The following is an 18,683-nucleotide window of genomic DNA, read 5'->3' as shown; positions in this document are numbered from 1 at the left end:
ATGGCTTGTGTGTCTGTTATGGTATAGCAACCATGCGATACTAATGCTTGGCAGTTGGCAGTGCCATAAAACTTCAGAATGAGAGCAAAAGAGGGGAAAATATCACCAACGGCGTAACTGTAGGGAGCAAAGCAAGCATCCTTAACTTCGCAAGCGGACCTTCACTATTGCAAGGCTCCCTGCGCACCAGCTCAGTGAATCGCTCGGCTTTTTCAGCACTGCACTCTGATCAAACACTGACTCTTCCGTTACCCAAGCTCTGAAAGCTCTCTTGCAGTTTCGGTTTGCTTCTCCCCTAAGATTTAGGCCCAAACCCCTTCACCCTTTGGCATATTTACTCTCTCCCCTCCGCACCAAGAATTCCCTCCTGCTCTTTCGTCTCTCACAACAACCACACCACAAATACATACCAGCTTTCACTTCACAAGACAAATGTAATAACACTCGATACTCCCTTCTGAGTCATCAACCCTTAAGCTAACATTTTGTAGAACATCACTGCTATGGCTGACAACAAGAGAGAGCCCACTGCCGCTGAGGCTATGCTGTTCTTCAGCATCGTCAAGCATACTCGCAACAAGGCCGATGTTGACTGGAACGCTGTCGCTACCGAGGCTGGATTCAAGAATGCCGATGTCGCCAAAGTGAGTCTCATCTTCCTATGCCTGCCATGACATCACCCCTATCATACACCCTCACCTATCATCTCAATCCCGTACTGACCCGGATATCTCTAGGTCCGCTTCGGTCAGGTCAAGCGCAAGCTGGGTATCTCTACCGAGACCACCGCTGCCCCTCGCGCCCCTGCCACTCCCCGAAAGACAGCTGGCGGCCGCGTCTCCAAGACCACCACCCCTCGTAGCACCGTCAAGGGCAAGGGGAAGAACAACAAGGTCAAGAAGGAAGAGGAGTCTTTCGACATCTTTGACGATGACGAAGAGATGCCCAAGCCTTCTGTGAAGGATGAAGATCACGACTCGGAGAAGACTCCCGAGAAGAAATCGGATGACCAGCACAGCTTTGGCAACTTTGACGACACCGACATTGCGTACCCCTTCTTCCAGTAATTACGGCACTGTACAGGGAAGCAGGGAATTTGGACTGAAAACTACGATCTATGAGATTTGTGGAAAGTCTGGAATGATTGATGGGATGGAAATGGTACACTATCTCAGGATGTGACAGCTAGGGTAGCGACATAGTACCATACAAAACCCACGACATGGAATAAAAAAGGCTAGGGAAATACTAGCATACTTGGTAAAATTTGATACAATCCAAGTGATTGATTTTGTGTAAGTCGTAGAAGGTGAGTTGTGGTTGAGGAGTGTCGTCCCCTTGATCCTCAATTCGAGTGGTTACTGGGGATAAAGTCACCCCATTTGATCATCCAAGGTAGTTCATTATTTTGCGGATGAATGCAATCAAGCGATAGTATCAATAATTTACGTCTACTTGGAGCGGTATGCCTGCAGTTATCTTTCTCCGCCTTTGCTGCCTGTGCATGCCCGCCCGCAGCTGCTTGCAAGTGACCGCTACCGCAAGCTTGCTATTGTTGCTGTGACCACAACTGACAATAGTGATTCTGGACGTCTGTTTCGTTTTGTTAATGTAGGCTAGCTCAAAATTCATCCTCCTGCTCTGGCACTCGTCTTGCCTGGTCCCAGCCATAAAACCCCTCCTCCTGCCATCCTCCCACTCAATCTTTCCATCCTCACAACCTGACTTCTCTACCAACACACAATCCACACACAGCCAAAAGTTCCTAACCTCAAGGGAACTTTTAACTCTACACTATCAATATCTTGCAAACACTCATCACTGTCAGTATTTCTTACAACCACCTAGCCCTTTCATCAAACACTGACACGAACGCAGTCTATCAATCATCATGCCTGCCAAGAAGAGCTCCGGCGAGGATGGCTCCCCCACTGGCCTCACTGATGGTGAACTTCGATTCATCAAGGCTATCTTTGACAATATGACCCAGAAGCCCGATGCCGACTGGGACGCCGTCGCCCAGACCCTCAGCCTCAAGGACGCCAAATGCGCCAAGGAACGTTTCCGCCAGATGTCGGTCCGCCATGGCTGGCGCGGTGATTCTGCCACTGCTAGCCCTCGCAAGGGTCCTGCTGCCGCGGCTGGAGACAAGGTCACCAAGAAGCCTCGCGCTCCTCGCACCCCCCGCAAGCCTGCCGCCAAGAAGGTGGCCAAGAAGACTGAGCCCGAGGACGACGACGAAGATGACGAGGATGTCAAAGATGAGGTAAAGCCAGAGAGCAAGAATGTCAAGTCTGAGAATGAGGATGAGGATATGGATTAAGTGGTTTGCCTATGGACACATTGAGGGAATGATACCGTGGAAGATGTATTGTGCATGATTTGCACTGCGACATCTCCAATGAGATCCAAGGGATCCGGCTAAGAATACCCTCGATACATTGAAACAATGAAAATGAGACTTTGAGCAAACATCTGAAGCTTTAATTTGGTGGTGATTACAAGTGCTGGTCACATCGATTTCAATTTGGTGTCAAAGCCGCACGCCAAACTTATTGAATGAATTTAACCAACCCGTGTGTCATGGAAAATATATCGTCAAATTTCCCATCGAGAGGTCCTGTGACTGCAGTTTATCAAATACAAGAAGATATTGCTGAGTGTCACTACGAATACGTCAAATGGACTTACCCCTGAATGGCCACTTTGGGCACCTCAGTTATGAAAATATCATCTACGAGCTCCGAAGCATTTTGCACGATAATTTCATACCCCAAAAATCATTCAGACACTTTTGATCTCCTCTATGACCCAGTGTGCGGACAATCGGCTGCTTTTGGTACCTCCGTACCAGCATTCAAGCTGGCAGCTGGCAGCAACTGTCAGGTCAGAGTCGTTGCATACGATTTTTTTTTTTGAAAACGCCCGGTGCTTCTTCCAGTATCTAGCCGGCTACTACGGTGAGTTGTATTGCATTGCTACGTTCCATACCTGTAAAAATGTCACGTAGGAGAAAAAGTGGTGGAGTGTTATGTTTGGTTGCTGCCTCTTCGTCCCGTCTTTCAAGTCACTTAGTAGTCGTGAACTGTTGCCTTGCCTGTGGCAGCCAGCGTTTGTTGTGGTATGCCGTTCAAATTAGTTTAGTCTTTGTTTCCTTGAACCAACTCGGACTCCCCTCGTCTCTTCTCCCACCTTTCATCCTCCCATCATCTTCCCTCCTGTTTACACTTGATCACCAGCACACTCAACCACAACACCAACATCAAACACTGTATGCTCTGAGACACTCTTCATCCTTCATCCTATATTCTATTATCGTCTTACTTCCATCTCTTATTTGTCACTCACTCTATCTAGACCAAACATTCGTCATCATGTCTAAGGCAGAGCCCGCCGACCAGGTGAAGTTCCTTGTGTCCTGCATTGGACACACAAGTAACGGCCGAGTATGTCATACAAGCTCCCGCACTTCAATGTCCGATACTGACAGTCTTAGCCTGACTTTCAGGCTGTCGCCGATGAGCTTAGCATCGTCAGCAAGGCCGCTGCGTAAGTACATGCTTTCCCTCGCCTCCACTACGGATGCTGACCTATGATCAAACAGTCAAAAGCGATATGAGCGTATGCTCAAGGCTCATGGTATCTCTCGCCCTGGCGCCCTTGTCGCCGCCAACAACGGCGATGGAAATGGCGACAGCCCTCCTGCCACTCCTACCACACCTGGAAAGCGCAAGGCCAAGGGCGAGACAACTGGCAGTGCTAAAAAGCCCCGAACTCCTCGCGCCAAGGCCAAGAAGGAGTCCGACGATGAGGAGGAGCCCAAGCCCAAGTCCAAGGCTTCTGCTACCAAGCGCAAGGTCAAGAAGGAAGAAGTAGTAGAGAAGAAGGAAGAAGAGCAGGACGAAGCTTCTGCCGAGTCTCCCAAGTCTCTCTCTGGTATGCGATTCTCGATCCATTTGCCTGTTCATTATTTACTGACTTATCTACTACAGACGTTCCCGCCTCTGACGAGTCTTAAGCACTTCAACCAAGACACACATGGAGAAGGACATGATTTTGAACGGGAGGAATGCTACGGAATGTACCGATCTCATGGCAAGCTAGATATCTGATCAGGATGTGACAGCGTATGCGCAGAGTTGGGGTAGCAGTGCATCAGATTGAGGAGAATCACAGGACATTCAAGTAGTCACAATTCATGGGCCATTATTAATGTAAAAGTCCATGCAAGATTCTCATACTTCATCATCTCGCTGTAATCAAAAAGTGATTATCTATCTCAAACTCCCAATGAAGGAGTGTTGGTATTGTATGTTTGACTGTGCCAACGTCTACGAGACGGGATGAACTCCGCTCGCTCGGGTGCGCAGAAACACACTGCCCGCTGAAAACTAAACGCACAGTTTTACTCAAAAATTCGAGATGAAATCGAACGCGCCGTTTGGCACCTGTTGGCCAGCTGCCAGGAATTGTCAACGCCAGTTTAAGTGCGGCCATCAAAGCCCCACAGCGTGCATGCAAGTCAAATTGTTGCGCTCAAACATGAATAGAACAATAGGTAGCTTTTGTTAATTGATCCAATTGAGGGGGTGCTAAAGCTGCGTTTGACTCCGCATACCCTCAGTTCTCCTGCTCTCGGGTTCTGAGCTCTTCTCTTCTTCTTCACCCACGCTCACAGTTGGCTTTCTCTACCACCAGCATCGAGCTTCACCACCACCATCGTTTATTCTATTTACGTTGAATATCGTTGCTAAAGCCAATTTTATCTTCTTCTCCAAGAATCTTTCTGAAAAGCTTCGAGTGGAATCTGCTTCTCGTGAGTGTTCATTACATCCTCTGCACATCCTCTGATCTCGAGCTAACACCTCCAAGGCGCACTCATCTCTCTATACTCGTGTCGAAGAAAGCAATTTTGCTACTAGTATTGAGCTTCATTGCTATCCGACGAGTATTCATCATGTGGGATTCTACTCCTCCTCGCACTCCTCTGGAGGTCACCTTCGAGGACAACGACTCCGAGCCTGGCACTATTACACCTGACTACGATGCCATGTGCCCTGTCGTTGCTCGCCTCGAGAAGCTTGCTGTTGCTCACGAGGATGAGATCATTGAGGACTCCACTACTTCCAAGTACGAGCCTTCTCTCGAGAGCAACACTTCTGTCGGGGATGATTCTCCTCCCGAGTCACCCATCGAGGCTTTCCTCCCCCGACCTGACATTCCCCATCAAAGCCACTGCCCTTTGAACCCCGAGGGAAAGATAATTGTTCGAAATGGCCAGGCTTACACAAGCGACGAGATCAAGTTGATGTATCTGTCGGTCGCTGAAGCCCGACACAACGGAGAGCTTCCTGCCACCACAGAGACTTCTCTCGATGTTCACGCTGTCACAGACGACTTCAACTCGCTCGTTCATCTTCGACGTGTTCGTGGTAACCATCTTGAGCATGCCCCCCCTTCGTATGTCCACCTCCGAGAGCAAATTGCCTTGGGTATCCAACAGCGTGCCGCCTCTCAGCACCGCGATAACCAGCAAGAAGCCGCTCGTCGTGTCAACCACTACCTTCAGGCTGTTGAGAATGAGCAACACTACTACAACGCTTCTAACGCCATGGTTCGTCGACCCACTGAGCATGATCTCATCAACGTTGACGATGACATGTGCTCCATGGTCGAGCACACTATTGAGCAGGGCATTGCTGACGCTACCGGGCCTCTTCGCATGAATGTTGGTAGATTCTCTGCCAATGTCAAACAGCACACTGGTCTTCTCAAGCAGCAGAGCGAGTTATTCAAAGCTCACGAGTATGCTGTTGAGAAGCAAGTGCTTCTCGCTGCGAAACAGAAGTCACTGGCCCAGCGCCTCGGTGCCACTCTTCAGCAAAATGCCGGCATTCTCCAGCAGCAGGGCAACCTCGCCCAGCATCATGCAGGCATGCTTCGACACCAGAGTAGTCTCATCCAGCGACAAGACAACCTCACGCAGCATCAGGCTGGTATCCTTCAGCACCAGAGTCACATTGTCCAGCAACAAGACCATACTCTTCAGAAGCAGTATGACCTTCTCCAGAACCAATCCTTCTCTCTTCGCAAGGAAAGTCGTTTCTTCAAGAAGCAAAACGACGCTCTCGAGAAGCAGAACCAAGCCGTGCGAGATCAGCTCAAGGTCCAGCATGACCACATTGCTCGCATGCAAGACCTTCTTGAGCCTCAGGCCTACAACAACTACGCCACTGCCCAGAACCTCGCAAGCGCCAACCAGCTTGTCAGCAACCTCTCGTACGAGCTCCCTCAAGTCATCAAGAAGGCCTTCGAGGACTCCATTGAGGAGACTGCTCGGATGCACGCCCGCCAGGCTCTCGAGTCTGCTGTTGATATCTGGCAGCAAGGTGTTCCCTACGGCATGTCTGAGAACGAGAGCGTGTCCTCAAGCGACATGACCGTCGACGCCGACGACAAGCCCGAACTCAACACCCAGATTTGGGCCGCTTACAAGAAGCCCGAGAAGAAGAAGGCTACCACTGACGCCGAGTTCCCTGAGCGAAGTGAGCGATCCTCGCTCTACCGCATGGTCAGCAAGTTCAAGCGCCGCCGCATTGCGCACAACTAGATGGGGGACGGAACTGAGTATTAGTGTTCATCATGAAAATGGAGTGCATATACGGCACAGATTTGGTCAACTTGATGTACCTTCATAGTGACAATATCATGTGCTTGTCATGGCCTTCGAGTTGGCTGTAACGATACGGGATTGGAGTTGGTTCGTGCTATTATGTGTGCTTAGTGGTATTTGATTCTTTATAACATTTTGAAACTACAACGCTTGTCACATGTGATGTCCATCTGATCGAAAGCGTCTAAGCTCTGCTCTGCTCTGCTCTTGATTATCATCCTCAGTTCGCCAGCCATGATGCTTTGGGTTGTACATAACCAGATTCTCATCTCATGTGTCTCGGCATGGACTTTAACTATAGGAAGGATTTTTGTAATGACAACAAACATGACCAATCATCACTCCAGGGTCTATGCAGTAGCCTTGGGCATGGTATAGGCTGCAGAAACACCAAAGACTAGGCATCTTGTGGATGCTAGCCAGACAACTTACACGGTTGAGCCCCATGGAAAATCGGCGAACCCCAGACAATTAATTTGTCATGCAACATTAGGAGTGGAGTCTGCCTACCTAGTCCTTTTTCTTCTTGCTCGTGGAGATGGAGAGAATTGACTTGGACGTCCTAGGACATTGAAAGCCGAGCGTGACCCGTCAGTATCCATCCAGTCAGAGGCTCTATTTGGGCTGCTGTCAGTGCCGTCCTCGGCTATGGCTCCGGTAATATGAGTTCCAGGCCTTCAACTGCCCCGTTTCCAAATGTTCCAGGGCGTTTAGTAGCGAGCTTCACAGATGTCGTTGGAAAGGTGTAGAAGTCAATGGCCGGTGGCGCTTGTACACATTAGGTTTAGCGTCGCTTCTGGGTTTCACCGAATCCGACACTCCGAGCGACGGGGACGATTCCATTTTTTTGGGAGCTTCTCAGTCGCTCGCCATCATATGAACTCAACCTTTTGTCTCCCTCACCTCTCCCAACCTCTTTTACTCGTCCGTCCTCTCTCCCCAAGGTCGAATTCCTCACGAGCGTTTCACTTTTCTCCTTTTCTTGTAGTTCTACCATATACCCCATAATTACACAATCATGCAGCGCGCATTGAACACCCGGGCCCGAGCCTCTGCTCTGTCCTCGGCAGCCACCAAGTACCGAGCCGGCAGCCTCAGCCAGCAGGTCCGATTTGCTCACAAGGTATGATGGCACTCGGACGCCATGACAGTCGAATTGCCCGCTAACAATTTATATAGGAGCTCAAGTTCGGTGTTGAGGGTCGTGCCGCTCTCCTCGCTGGTGTCGACACCCTCGCCAAGGCCGTTGCTACCACACTCGGTCCCAAGGGCCGAAATGTCCTCATTGAGTCCAGCTTTGGCTCTCCCAAGATCACCAAGGGTTTGTATAACCTCCAAAAGACTATTTGCAAACTTCAAACTAACTCATTATAGATGGTGTTACCGTTGCCCGCGCTGTGAGCCTCAAGGACAAGTTCGAGAACCTCGGTGCCAAGCTCCTCCAGGATGTTGCTTCCAAGACCAACGAGGTCGCCGGTGACGGTACCACCACCGCTACTGTTCTCGCCCGTGCCATCTTCTCCGAGACTGTCAAGAACGTTGCCGCCGGCTGCAACCCCATGGACCTCCGCCGCGGTATCCAGGCTGCTGTTGAGGCCGTCGTCCAGTTCCTCCAGAAGAACAAGCGAGACATCACCACCAGCGCTGAGATCGCTCAGGTCGCTACCATCTCTGCCAACGGCGACGTCCACATTGGTCAGATGATTGCCAACGCCATGGAGAAGGTTGGCAAGGAGGGTGTCATCACCTGCAAGGAGGGCAAGACCGTTGCCGATGAGCTTGAGGTTACCGAGGGTATGCGATTCGACCGTGGATTCGTCTCCCCCTACTTCATCACCGACACCAAGTCCCAGAAGGTCGAGTTTGAGAACCCTCTCATCCTCCTCTCCGAGAAGAAGATCTCTGCTGTCCAAGACATCATCCCCGCTCTTGAGGTCTCCACCCAGCAGCGCCGACCTCTGGTCATCATTGCTGAGGACATTGAGGGTGAGGCTCTTGCTGTCTGCATCCTGAACAAGCTCCGTGGCCAGCTCCAGGTCGCTGCTGTCAAGGCCCCTGGTTTCGGTGACAACCGCAAGTCCATCCTCGGCGATCTCGCCATCCTTACCGACGGTACCGTCTTCACTGATGAGCTTGACATCAAGCTTGACAAGGCCACCCCCGACATGCTTGGATCCACTGGTTCCATCACCATCACCAAGGAGGACACCATTGTCCTCAACGGTGGTGGCAGCAAGGACGCCATTGCTCAGCGATGTGAGCAGATCCGTGGTGTCATTGCCGACCCCACTACCTCCGAGTACGAGAAGGAGAAGCTCCAGGAACGTCTTGCCAAGCTCTCTGGCGGTGTTGCTGTCATCAAGGTTGGTGGCTCGTCCGAGGTTGAGGTCGGTGAGAAGAAGGATCGATTCGTTGATGCTCTGAACGCCACCCGCGCCGCTGTTGAGGAGGGTATCCTGCCCGGTGGTGGCACTGCCCTCATCAAGGCCTCTGCCCAGGCCCTCAACGAGGTCCCCACTGCCAACTTTGACCAGCAGCTTGGTGTCAGCATCGTCAAGAACGCCATCACCCGCCCCGCCCGAACCATTATCGAGAACGCCGGTCTTGAGAGCTCCGTCGTTGTCGGCAAGCTCACCGACGAGCACGCCGCTGACTTCAACAAGGGTTTCGACAGCGCCAAGGGCGAGTACGTTGACATGATCAACGCTGGTATCCTCGACCCCTTCAAGGTCGTCCGAACTGGTCTCATTGACGCCAGTGGTGTCGCCTCTCTTCTCGGTACCACCGAGGTCGCTATCGTCGACGCCCCTGAGGAGAAGGGTGCCGGTGGTCCTCCTATGGGCGGCATGGGAGGCATGGGCGGCATGGGTGGTATGGGAGGTATGATGTAAGAGACGGAATGATATGACTTTACGTTGTGTTGTATAACAAAAATCAAAAGCTGGATGGATGAACGGCGCACAATGGTTTGCGTGTTATGACGGGACGGGTGTGGTGGTCTTTCAAACTCATCTCCTCTCTATCAGTTGTCGGACCACAGCATTCGTCTTCATACCCTTTACGGAATTTCTGGCTACACTTTGAGAGCCATGTATAATAGTATTGATTGTAGCACTAGCATGAAAAGATATGAGATACAAAAGAGAGGAAAATGTAAAACATTAGATATACTTGCACTACTCCACGTTACTGTCTATCTGTCTAGTATACTTACTTACCTGCTACCGTCGTCTGGTATCCATATGGGATTGGGCATCGTTTATCTGTAATCTATTTCAAGAACCAAATGTTTACTTTGAGGTACCCAATGTGGGCTGAAAACAGGTTCCGAGACACCGAGATACAGAGCAGGGGTTGATTTGATTGCATGAACAGGATGACGAGTTACGAGCCAGGGTTGTGTTTGTTTCAAACAACAATTTAGGTTGAGACTCGGATACCAAACATGAGGAACAGACAGTAAATATTGCCTAGATAAATATTATATTATCAACATCTTCCTGTCTAGTAACAAAACCAGACAAAGATACCTACAGACTTGACACGCTTGGCCAGTCACGTGGATGATCTATCTTACAGGCAACCCCCACCAAGAAACGAGGTGGGAGGAGCAAGAGAGGAGCAAGAGGAGGAGGAGGAGGAGAGGAGACGAACAACCAGACTCGCTCGACTCAAGTTTCTCCCGCAACGGCCCCGCCTTTCTATGGGACAGACAATTCTCTCCCTCTACCGCCTAAACTAAGATACAACCCACTTCTCACTCTCTTACTCTCGAGCGCCCATTTCTAAACGACTTTGTCCTTTCGCATCGTGAGACTGTTTGTTCCTTTCTTCATCCACACTCTACCTTCGGTACGTAAATGCCCTTTTGATATCTCCAACACCATACATAACACCCAATATTTCCTCTTTTCTCGACTCCCTGTTGCTCTTGATAGCTAATTTTAAGCTCCCACCAGCCCGACCACCCCTCATCCTAAACATCCCGTCTCCTGACGTAGACCGCAATCATGGTAAGCTTCTCTCCAAAACCACCAAAAAAGACCCTGAATCTAACAGAACCTCACAGTCTCAATCCGGGTTCGTACTCTCGCTCCTCTCCTCAATTATTTCATCCGCGCCCGTCCGCAGAAATTCATTTCTCCCCCGCCGTCAAACCTCGCTTCGCTGCTCATCTCCCCCTCCCCCTCGATCATGATTATGACGCCCGCCGCGGGGCAACACGCAGCAGCAGCCTGGCACCAAATTCTGAGACAACCGCGCTAACCTCGAGCTTTGTTTTTCCAAAATAGAGCCACCGTTTCCCAGGACTGCATTACTGCTTTCAACGACTTGAAGCTTAACAAGAAGTACAAGTTCATCGTCTACAAGCTCTCTGACGATTACAAGGAGATCGTTATCGACAAGGCCTCTGAGAGCCGAGATTGGGAGGACTTCCGTGAGACGCTCGTCAACGCTACCGCCAAGAGCCGAACTGTACGCATGCCAATTTAACAAATGAGAGAGAGAGAGAGAAACGAGAAGGCCGAATCGCCGATTCTGACACTTTTTGCTGTAGGGCGCTGTTGGCAAGGGTCCCCGTTACGCCGTTTACGACTTCGAGTACAACCTGGCCTCCGGCGATGGTATCCGGTATGCAACCTTGCTCTGGCTTGCGAGTGGCCCTGTTCTATAAGCAAAAAATACTGACAACTGGGCAGAAACAAGATCACCTTCATCGCCTGGTCTCCTGATGATGCTGGTATCCAGGTACGTGGATGCATACTATTTGGCCAACTCACAAGTACAAATCAACTAACTCCCCACAAAGCCCAAGATGATCTACGCTTCCTCCAAGGAGGCCCTTAAGCGATCGCTCACCGGCATTGCCACCGAGTTGCAGGCCAATGACACTGATGACATCGAATACGACTCCATCCTCAAGACCGTCAGCAAGGGTCTTGCCGCTTAAGCGCGTCGTCATGAAATCGCCTAATCGCCGCCCCGCGCTCCCTTATAGAAGCGGGTGGTGATGGAGTTTGAACATACCTATGGCCGTTTCAAGAGTTGAGACGCCAAAATAAGCAAGCAATCAAATGAGTAGGAGTGCATAGTGTGCGGATGGAAACAGGCGCGGGGAGACCATGGGGTTTTCGTTTCTTTTGGGGACGTAACCAACGAGTTTGCTTCAGGAGGCGAAACGTAAATTCGCATAATTGCCAGCCCTGACCATGTATCGTACGTAACCCCGGAAAATAAAACCGCATGCTGGTATATGGCAATCATGGGCATTTTATTATTTGTTTGACGTTGTGTCTTTGTAATGCTGTGCTTGCTTCTAAATCTAGGGATTTGCCTGGTTTGACTGCCAACTGGATTTGAAAAGACCTGAAAGGCGCTCCGCCTCAGCCTCATCCTTTAATCTCTGCATCAAGAATCCCTTGAGGTCGCTCCAGAATTCATCTGTCTGCAGCGCATGTGCACCCGTAGGCTGGGCCTCAGGGGTGGCCTCAGGCTCCTCCGGTGGGATAGCAGCAGCCCCGCCAATGACCATGACTGTGAACTCGATAGACATATCCGTCTCGCCCAAAATTTCCTTGAGAATCTTACTGTCGGGTATAGGCTTCTTGTTGTGCAACAGCTTCGTCTTAGCGGCGGGTATCCTTGTCTGCTTCTGAATGTTGTTCTTGATGTCCAGGATCGAGGTATCGAGGGGTTGAGAGGTAAGCTTGATGCTCAGGGGAGGGTTGCGAAGGGACTTCAGCGAGACAGTAATACTTCGTTCGGAACCAGGTGCGAGGTTGTTAGGCTTGCTCATTGCGTTTGGCATGCGGGGGATGATGTACTAAAGTGATGTTAGGCGATTGACTTGGTAAACGAAGACGGAAATCATACTGGTGGTCGGGCTGGGAAGGATTTGGGGTCTTCGACATGATCGGCTGATAGTCGAACAGGTCGCGACTCGAGCGACCCGAGAAAAGTCTGGGCGAAAGCGGTTTCAGACATGGTGATAGCTTCGTAGTTGAAATCGGCTGTAAGCTCGATGAAGGCGGGGTTGAGCTAGGTTGAGTGGAAAGGATACGGTTTGGGTGTAGAGTGTGTTAGGCAGCCACTCTGACAGTTTTATTTTAAGATATCGTTAAAATATGGCAAAGTTATCGGTACCGAAACTCACAACAATAGGAGTGTTTTAGTAGTGGACAGCTTCGAGTATCGTCATTAAACACCACCTCTACAAAGCAAGCTCCACGCCTCAGCAATCGACAGACGCTGACTAAGGCACCGCGATGCACCATTGGCTGATACGAAGTTCTGCCGCTTATCGGACCCTTGCTATCAGCGCGCGCAGAAAAAAGTTTCGGCGGGGCGCGATCTATTGTAACTTTTTCTAGGCCAAAGAACAAGACCAGATCTGTTTTGCATCTTGGTCGAACCAATTCTTTACCAACTTTTTCCAATTCGACACAATCTTTCAAAATGGGTGTCGGTCGTCGCATGAAGAAACAGGGTCCTCCCCAACCCTTGTCCGAGGAACATTTCGCAAAGCTCAAGCGCAAGGCCGGTCTCCCAGCTGATCCCGTCGTTGAGACCCCCGAGAGGAAGAAGCGCAAAACCGTCACCAAGGAGAAGCTCGTCGAGTCCAAGAAGAACGGAGTCGCTAAGAAGGATGTCAAGAAGACAAAGGTCACCAAGCCTGTAAAGGCTGCTGCGGCGCCTGATTCTACTTCTGCGCCAAAGGTCAACCCTAGGTCGAAGAAGAGCAAGAAGGCCCCAGTGCCGGCACTGGAAGACCTTTCCGATGAGGAGATGGATGATGAGTTTGACCTCGACGACTTGGAGGATGGCTCATCAGACCTCGGCGGCGCTGGACTCAAGGACGATTTCCTCGAATCTGACAACGACGACGACTCTGTACTCGACTCTGACGAGGAGGGAGGCAAGGGCACAAGGGCTATGTTCTCTGAAGACGAGGACGAGTCAGACGCCGAGGAGAAGCTCACAGCCGCCAACATTGAGGGTCTTACAAGGAAATTGGATCTTCAAAGGGCAGAGGAAGCCGCCGAGGCTGAGGCTGAGATGGCCGAGCAAGCTCTTCAGACAAACATCGACGGCGACAAGCCTCACATTCTCTCCGACGAGGACAGCGACGACGAGCTCGCTACCAAGACACAAGCCCTCCTGGCTCCCGATCTGCAGCTTCTGCGAACAAGAATCACCGAGAACATCCGCGTCCTCGACGACTTTGCCAAGCTCTCCGAGGAAGGTCGCTCAAGAACCGAGTATGTATCACAGCTTCTCAAGGACATCTGCTCCTACTACGGCTACTCCGCGTACCTGGCCGAAAAGCTCTTCAACCTCTTCACACCCCGCGAGGCTTTCGCTTTCTTCGAGGCCAACGAGTCGGCGCGTCCCGTTGTCATCCGCACAAACACCCTCCGCACCCACCGTCGTGATCTTGCTCAGGCTCTTATCAACCGTGGTGTCACTCTTGAGCCCGTCGGCAAGTGGTCCAAGGTCGGTCTTCAGGTCTTTGAGAGCAGTGTCCCTCTTGGTGCTACTCCTGAGTACCTCGCTGGTCACTACATCCTCCAGGCTGCCTCCTCTTTCCTTCCCTGTATGGCTCTTGACCCCCAGGAGAACGAGCGAGTGCTTGATATGGCCTCTGCTCCTGGTGGAAAGACCACATACATGTCCGCCATGATGAAGAACACCGGTATCGTTGTTGCCAACGATCCCAACAAGGCTCGTGCCAAGGGTCTTATCGGTAACATCCACCGTCTGGGATGCCGTAACGTCATCGTTTCCAACTATGATGCCCGAGAGTTCCCCAAGCCCATGGGTGGCTTCGACCGCGTCCTTCTCGATGCTCCTTGCTCAGGAACTGGAGTTATTGCCAAGGATCCTAGTGTCAAGACCAATAAGACCGAGCTCGACTTTATGCAACTCCCCCACCTCCAGAAGCAGCTTCTTCTCGCTGCCATTGACTCTGTCAACCACGCCTCCAAGACAGGTGGCTACATTGTCTACTCTACTTGTTCCGTTACCGTCGAGGAGAACGAGCAGGTTGTCAACTACGCTCTCTCCCGTCGCCCCAACGTTCGCCTCGTCGATGCTGGCCTAACCTTCGGAAAGGAGGGTTTCACTAGCTACATGGGCAAGAAGTTCGACCCCTCTGTGTCTCTGACAAGGCGATTCTACCCTCACTCCCTCAACGTCGATGGTTTCTACGTTGCCAAGTTCCAGAAGATCGGACCTACACCCGCCAGTGCCTCAAATGCTCGTGATCGCACTACCGGTCCTGCTGACGAGACCGAGTTTATCGACAAGACCCCCATCGCCACAGACGACGAGGAGTCCGGAAAGAAGAGCGACGACTTTGGTGGCTGGGATGACGACGAGGACAAGGAATACATGGAGAAGGGACGAAGAAACGCCATGCGCCGAAGAGGTCTGGATCCCAACAGCAACAGCAAAAAGGCAAAGGCAAAGAAGGAGAAGGAGAGCAAAAAGTAGATGTAGATACCAGCTTCTCTACCGTTGGCAGGAGTTTGTTGTTCTAAAAATGGTTATGGGTTTGACGACTTTTTGTGTTCGTCATGTAGAAGTTCTTTCATCTTATACGCTAGATAATAAACAAGGCATGTTTTCAAGTTACATTGCAACGTCACGTCGAATGAATAATGGTTTAAGGAAAGTTTGATTGTTGTGCTATAAGAGCTGACTAGGTACAAAGGAAATCTAAAAGAGAACGTATCGGTTAAAGTAAGTAGTAAGTCGTGTCGTCAAGTTCGTATCATCATAAATAGTTCCAGTCCAGTACCTCTTCCGCAAGGCGAGGTTCTGCTGCTTCCCATCAGTTTTTTCTATCGTTCGTCAAAACCCAACGTCAGTCCAATCCATCGTTGCCATATAATACATGGTCATCATCATTATCCATCCATCCCTTGGTTGCTGGCAAAAAGCAAAAAAAGAATAACCCGCAGAAAATCCATTACCGGTGTCGTAACGCATAAAAACAACCCAAACCACCTGGGGGTATCCAGTCATAATTCTTTCGTGATAACCGATTGCTCGTTCCTTACATGACGTGATGTAGGTGCTCCGCCATATTGTGTATCCACAACTACTCGGTATGATGAGTGTTCGTATTACAAGTTGTCGTTTAAACAATGAAGCCGAAGAATGATAAGAGCCACGAGGCTCGGAACTCTCACATCGCCAAATCGGCGAATTGTGAGACAAGCTCGCGGATCGTCCACCGCCAAGCTTCGCGATCTCTGGATCCTCGGCCGATCCATTTCTCGCACTTTCTTCTCCACCGATCTTCTTCTTCGCGTTGTCGTCTGATGAACTCAGGACCAACGTCAAATTCTTCGCCGACGAGCCATTCGTCCTTGATGTCGCTAGTACGACCTTGGACGCCTTCATCGTCGACGGTATTGTCTTCCAAATCTGGAATGTCTTTGAAGACATCCTCGTCGTCGTCATCGAGCGCATCAAAACCATCCATAGTATCGCTAGTCTCAGAGGATGGTTGAGCTGGGTTGTCTAATTTGAGCCAACACATGTTTTGAGGGTCAAACACCATGCCGCCAACGACCTGAACGCCCTTGGTAGCACTAATGTTAGTGATCAATGCCGGACGAGGTGTTGCCGAATCCTTCTCGCGCGTAGTGGTTGAGGCGACGGCCTGAGTAGGTGTCTGTACTGGAGGCTCAAACACGTTGAGGGCGTTTTCGTTGCCCTCCCATCTGTAGGTGTTTGCGTTGTAAAACATTCCATTGACCACTGAATCCTGGTTAGCGGGAGTACTTGTAATCTGATTCTCGATGAACTTACTCTTTGATTCTTTGCCACTGTTCAGGTTCGAAATCAAGTGCGGCTTTGTCTGCTGGGGTCGCTTATGCTTCCTTGATCGAATGTTGGAGTGGTGGGGAATGGTGGGAGTCAAATTACTCCTCGACGAAAGATGAGTGGTCCGCTGAGAGTTCAAAGGTGTCAACGGACCATTGCTAGGGACTCGTTGCGCCAGTGCGGTCTCTCGTGCAATTCTACTTGCAGCGGTGTCACGGGCAAAATGAGGAGTGAAGGAAGGTCGAGGGGCAGGGTGTGATGGGGAGTTCACTAAGTTCCTGTCTGGAAGAACGTTCTGGTACAGCTTGTTGCGCATGGCAACCTTGGGTCCTGAGCTAGTAGGCTGTTTCAGGTACCTTGTTTCGGTTTCTCTGGATGTTGGCAAATCATCGAAACCGTCCAGCTCGTGGCCATCGCCAAAGTTCTTCTTGTTCTTCGGCTTGCTCAACCGCTCCCATGTATCCGCAGTCGCACGGTGACGATGGTTGGGGCTGGGCGATCGCATTGTGGATCGCGAAATTGTGCGAGAGCTGGGCCGCAAATCAATAGAGCCGATGGAGGTGTCAGAGTCATGGCGACGGAATCCGCTGCGCTTGGTAGCAACGTGCTGCGACTGTGATTGAGAAGCACCAGCTGGCAGGAACGGAAGATGTGTCTTGCGGACAGTTGCGGGGCTATCCATTGAACCTTGTCGCTGTCGTTCGGTCGGCGTTTTTGGTCGAATCCCAGACGACGGTCGATTGCTTTCAGACCTTGGTGGCGGCCTATCATGGCGGTACGCCGACTGTCTGGCCGGGGTATTCGACGCTCGAATCGCTGGCATCGAGCGTTTCTGCTTAAGAAGCTGAGCGCTAGTTGTTGTTGGTTCATTGCGAAGCGAGTTTGTCGAGGTTCGCGTGCCAACTTCCCTTCTGCGTGGCGGTGGGGGTGGCATCCCACGGGATGGTGAAGTTGTGGTAGGCGTTGGCATACTGGCAATGGATGACTGAGCCGAGTGACCCATTCTGGAATGTGAGCGGCGTGTACGCTGGGGAATAGGACCGCCGCTCTCAGAGACCGGCTCCAGCGATGTTGAGTGAGTTCGCTCATGGTGGTTCAGACGGGGTATGCGAGTCGAATTGACTGGTTTGTTTGTGAATGTGAGAGACAGTGCCGTCTTAGGACGAGCCGGGCTAGCCGGTCGTGTCTCTTTGACTTTGACATTCTTGTGCAGAGTGAGCTTGCTCGAGTCAAAAACATCTCCTTCGCCAATGTCGAGCCCATCAAGAAAATCGGGTTTATCAGCCTCAGCCGGAACCTTCTTGGGAGGCACAATGGGTTCCTCGGAGATTCGGTTGGGAGATTTGCTCTTTCGGCGTTGCTGGAGTCTCTCAGTCCAATTAACAGGACCAGGAGGCAAGACCAATCCATCAAACGTCTCGTCTTCACTCTCAGCAGTGATAGAACTTGAAATACTTGGGCTGAGAGCGGAAGCAGCCGAGTTTCGGGCAGAACGCGTGTCTCGTCGAGTACCACCCCATCGAGTGCCCAGGCTCCCCTCTCCCCAATCCAGATCATCCGACTGATTAGCAGGTGTCTTTGGGATCTCCTTTCTCATGGAGAGCTTCAGCTTTCCATCCGACGGAAGCTCAAGATCCGTCTCAAAATCGTCATCAGTACTGGCGGCTTTGGCAGGCTTGACATCCCTCTGAGGAGTGGGAGGCGTGATAAATGAAACAGGTTTCGGAAGTTGGTGGGTCTTGGAGGCTCTGATAGTGTCACCACCATCAAAGAAATCGTCATCATCGTCGCCATCTTTGAATCTATCCAAGTTGATAGCTGCTGAGAGATTGCTTGTGGCGGACTGAATAGACTGCATGCTCTGGAAAGCTTGAATTGAATGACCAGATTCTCGTCGGGTATCCTGGTCAAAAGGAGAAGTGGGAGGTGAATTGCCCCAATTGATGGGACTAGTGTGAGTAGAAGTTGAGCCAAAACTGACATGTCGCGATGTGTCGGGGGATTTAGGCTGCTCTGGCCTCTTTATCTTGAGGCCTTGAGAGGAGTCGGGGATCTCTAGGTCGTTCTCCCAATCATCGTGAACGATCTTTCGGATCTTTCGTCCACCAAGACGCTTGATCGTGCCACCCATAAGGGCAGAGGACGGGACATTAGTGGGTAAGGGAATGCCGGCATT

General features: G+C 51.0%; 9 protein-coding genes across 9 annotated transcripts; 7 read left to right on the top strand and 2 right to left on the bottom strand.

Annotated features, from left to right (window-relative positions):
• Nucleotides 1–503: 503 nt before the first annotated feature.
• Nucleotides 504–1,067, top strand: FGSG_06250 (uncharacterized protein; the record flags this gene model as incomplete). The annotated part of the gene is made up of 2 exons (XM_011326596.1): nucleotides 504–644; nucleotides 738–1,067. 2 exons carry the CDS (start codon nucleotides 504–506, stop codon nucleotides 1,065–1,067), a joined length of 471 nt encoding a protein of 156 aa, XP_011324898.1.
• Nucleotides 1,068–1,891: 824 nt separating this feature from the next.
• Nucleotides 1,892–2,323, top strand: FGSG_06249 (uncharacterized protein; the record flags this gene model as incomplete). The annotated part of the gene is made up of 1 exon (XM_011326595.1): nucleotides 1,892–2,323. One exon carries the CDS (start codon nucleotides 1,892–1,894, stop codon nucleotides 2,321–2,323), a length of 432 nt encoding a protein of 143 aa, XP_011324897.1.
• Nucleotides 2,324–3,374: 1,051 nt separating this feature from the next.
• On the top strand, nucleotides 3,375–4,018 carry FGSG_06248 (uncharacterized protein; the record flags this gene model as incomplete). Its single annotated transcript, XM_011326594.1, has 4 exons — nucleotides 3,375–3,446; nucleotides 3,497–3,549; nucleotides 3,605–3,936; nucleotides 3,993–4,018. The coding sequence occupies 4 exons, from the start codon at nucleotides 3,375–3,377 to the stop codon at nucleotides 4,016–4,018; spliced, it is 483 nt and encodes a 160-aa protein (XP_011324896.1).
• A 939-nt stretch (nucleotides 4,019–4,957) lies between these two features.
• FGSG_06247 (uncharacterized protein) lies at nucleotides 4,958–6,610 on the top strand (the record flags this gene model as incomplete). The annotated part of the gene is made up of 1 exon (XM_011326593.1): nucleotides 4,958–6,610. One exon carries the CDS (start codon nucleotides 4,958–4,960, stop codon nucleotides 6,608–6,610), a length of 1,653 nt encoding a protein of 550 aa, XP_011324895.1.
• Nucleotides 6,611–7,691: 1,081 nt separating this feature from the next.
• Nucleotides 7,692–9,564, top strand: FGSG_06246 (heat shock protein 60; the record flags this gene model as incomplete). Its single annotated transcript, XM_011326592.1, has 3 exons — nucleotides 7,692–7,796; nucleotides 7,853–7,994; nucleotides 8,048–9,564. The coding sequence occupies 3 exons, from the start codon at nucleotides 7,692–7,694 to the stop codon at nucleotides 9,562–9,564; spliced, it is 1,764 nt and encodes a 587-aa protein (XP_011324894.1).
• Nucleotides 9,565–10,437: 873 nt separating this feature from the next.
• Nucleotides 10,438–12,366, top strand: FGSG_06245 (uncharacterized protein). The gene is made up of 7 exons (XM_011326591.1): nucleotides 10,438–10,525; nucleotides 10,633–10,686; nucleotides 10,743–10,753; nucleotides 10,966–11,149; nucleotides 11,232–11,305; nucleotides 11,374–11,422; nucleotides 11,484–12,366. Exons 2-7 carry the CDS (start codon nucleotides 10,684–10,686, stop codon nucleotides 11,622–11,624), a joined length of 462 nt encoding a protein of 153 aa, XP_011324893.1. The 5' UTR covers nucleotides 10,438–10,525; nucleotides 10,633–10,683; the 3' UTR covers nucleotides 11,625–12,366.
• Nucleotides 11,997–12,658, bottom strand: FGSG_06244 (uncharacterized protein; the record flags this gene model as incomplete). The annotated part of the gene is made up of 2 exons (XM_011326590.1): nucleotides 11,997–12,497; nucleotides 12,548–12,658. 2 exons carry the CDS (start codon nucleotides 12,656–12,658, stop codon nucleotides 11,997–11,999), a joined length of 612 nt encoding a protein of 203 aa, XP_011324892.1.
• Nucleotides 12,659–13,129: 471 nt separating this feature from the next.
• Nucleotides 13,130–15,166, top strand: FGSG_06243 (nucleolar protein 2; the record flags this gene model as incomplete). Its single annotated transcript, XM_011326589.1, has 1 exon — nucleotides 13,130–15,166. One exon carries the CDS (start codon nucleotides 13,130–13,132, stop codon nucleotides 15,164–15,166), a length of 2,037 nt encoding a protein of 678 aa, XP_011324891.1.
• A 697-nt stretch (nucleotides 15,167–15,863) lies between these two features.
• Nucleotides 15,864–18,638, bottom strand: FGSG_06242 (uncharacterized protein; the record flags this gene model as incomplete). The annotated part of the gene is made up of 1 exon (XM_011326588.1): nucleotides 15,864–18,638. The coding sequence occupies one exon, from the start codon at nucleotides 18,636–18,638 to the stop codon at nucleotides 15,864–15,866; it is 2,775 nt and encodes a 924-aa protein (XP_011324890.1).
• Nucleotides 18,639–18,683: the final 45 nt, after the last annotated feature.

This window comes from Fusarium graminearum, chromosome 3, assembly GCF_000240135.3.
Source record: "Fusarium graminearum PH-1 chromosome 3, whole genome shotgun sequence".
Taxonomy (NCBI): Eukaryota; Fungi; Ascomycota; class Sordariomycetes; order Hypocreales; family Nectriaceae; genus Fusarium; species Fusarium graminearum.
Note: the sequence above shows the minus strand (reverse complement) of the source record. Positions and strands in the feature narration are given on the sequence as shown.

Excerpts from the sequence above, each read along its gene's own strand:
- FGSG_06245 (XM_011326591.1), top strand. Across the intron at positions 11,150-11,231 it reads CTACCGCCAAGAGCCGAACT|GGCGCTGTTGGCAAGGGTCC; the intron begins GTACGCATGCCA and ends TTTTTGCTGTAG. Across the intron at positions 11,306-11,373 it reads GCCTCCGGCGATGGTATCCG|AAACAAGATCACCTTCATCG; the intron begins GTATGCAACCTT and ends ACAACTGGGCAG.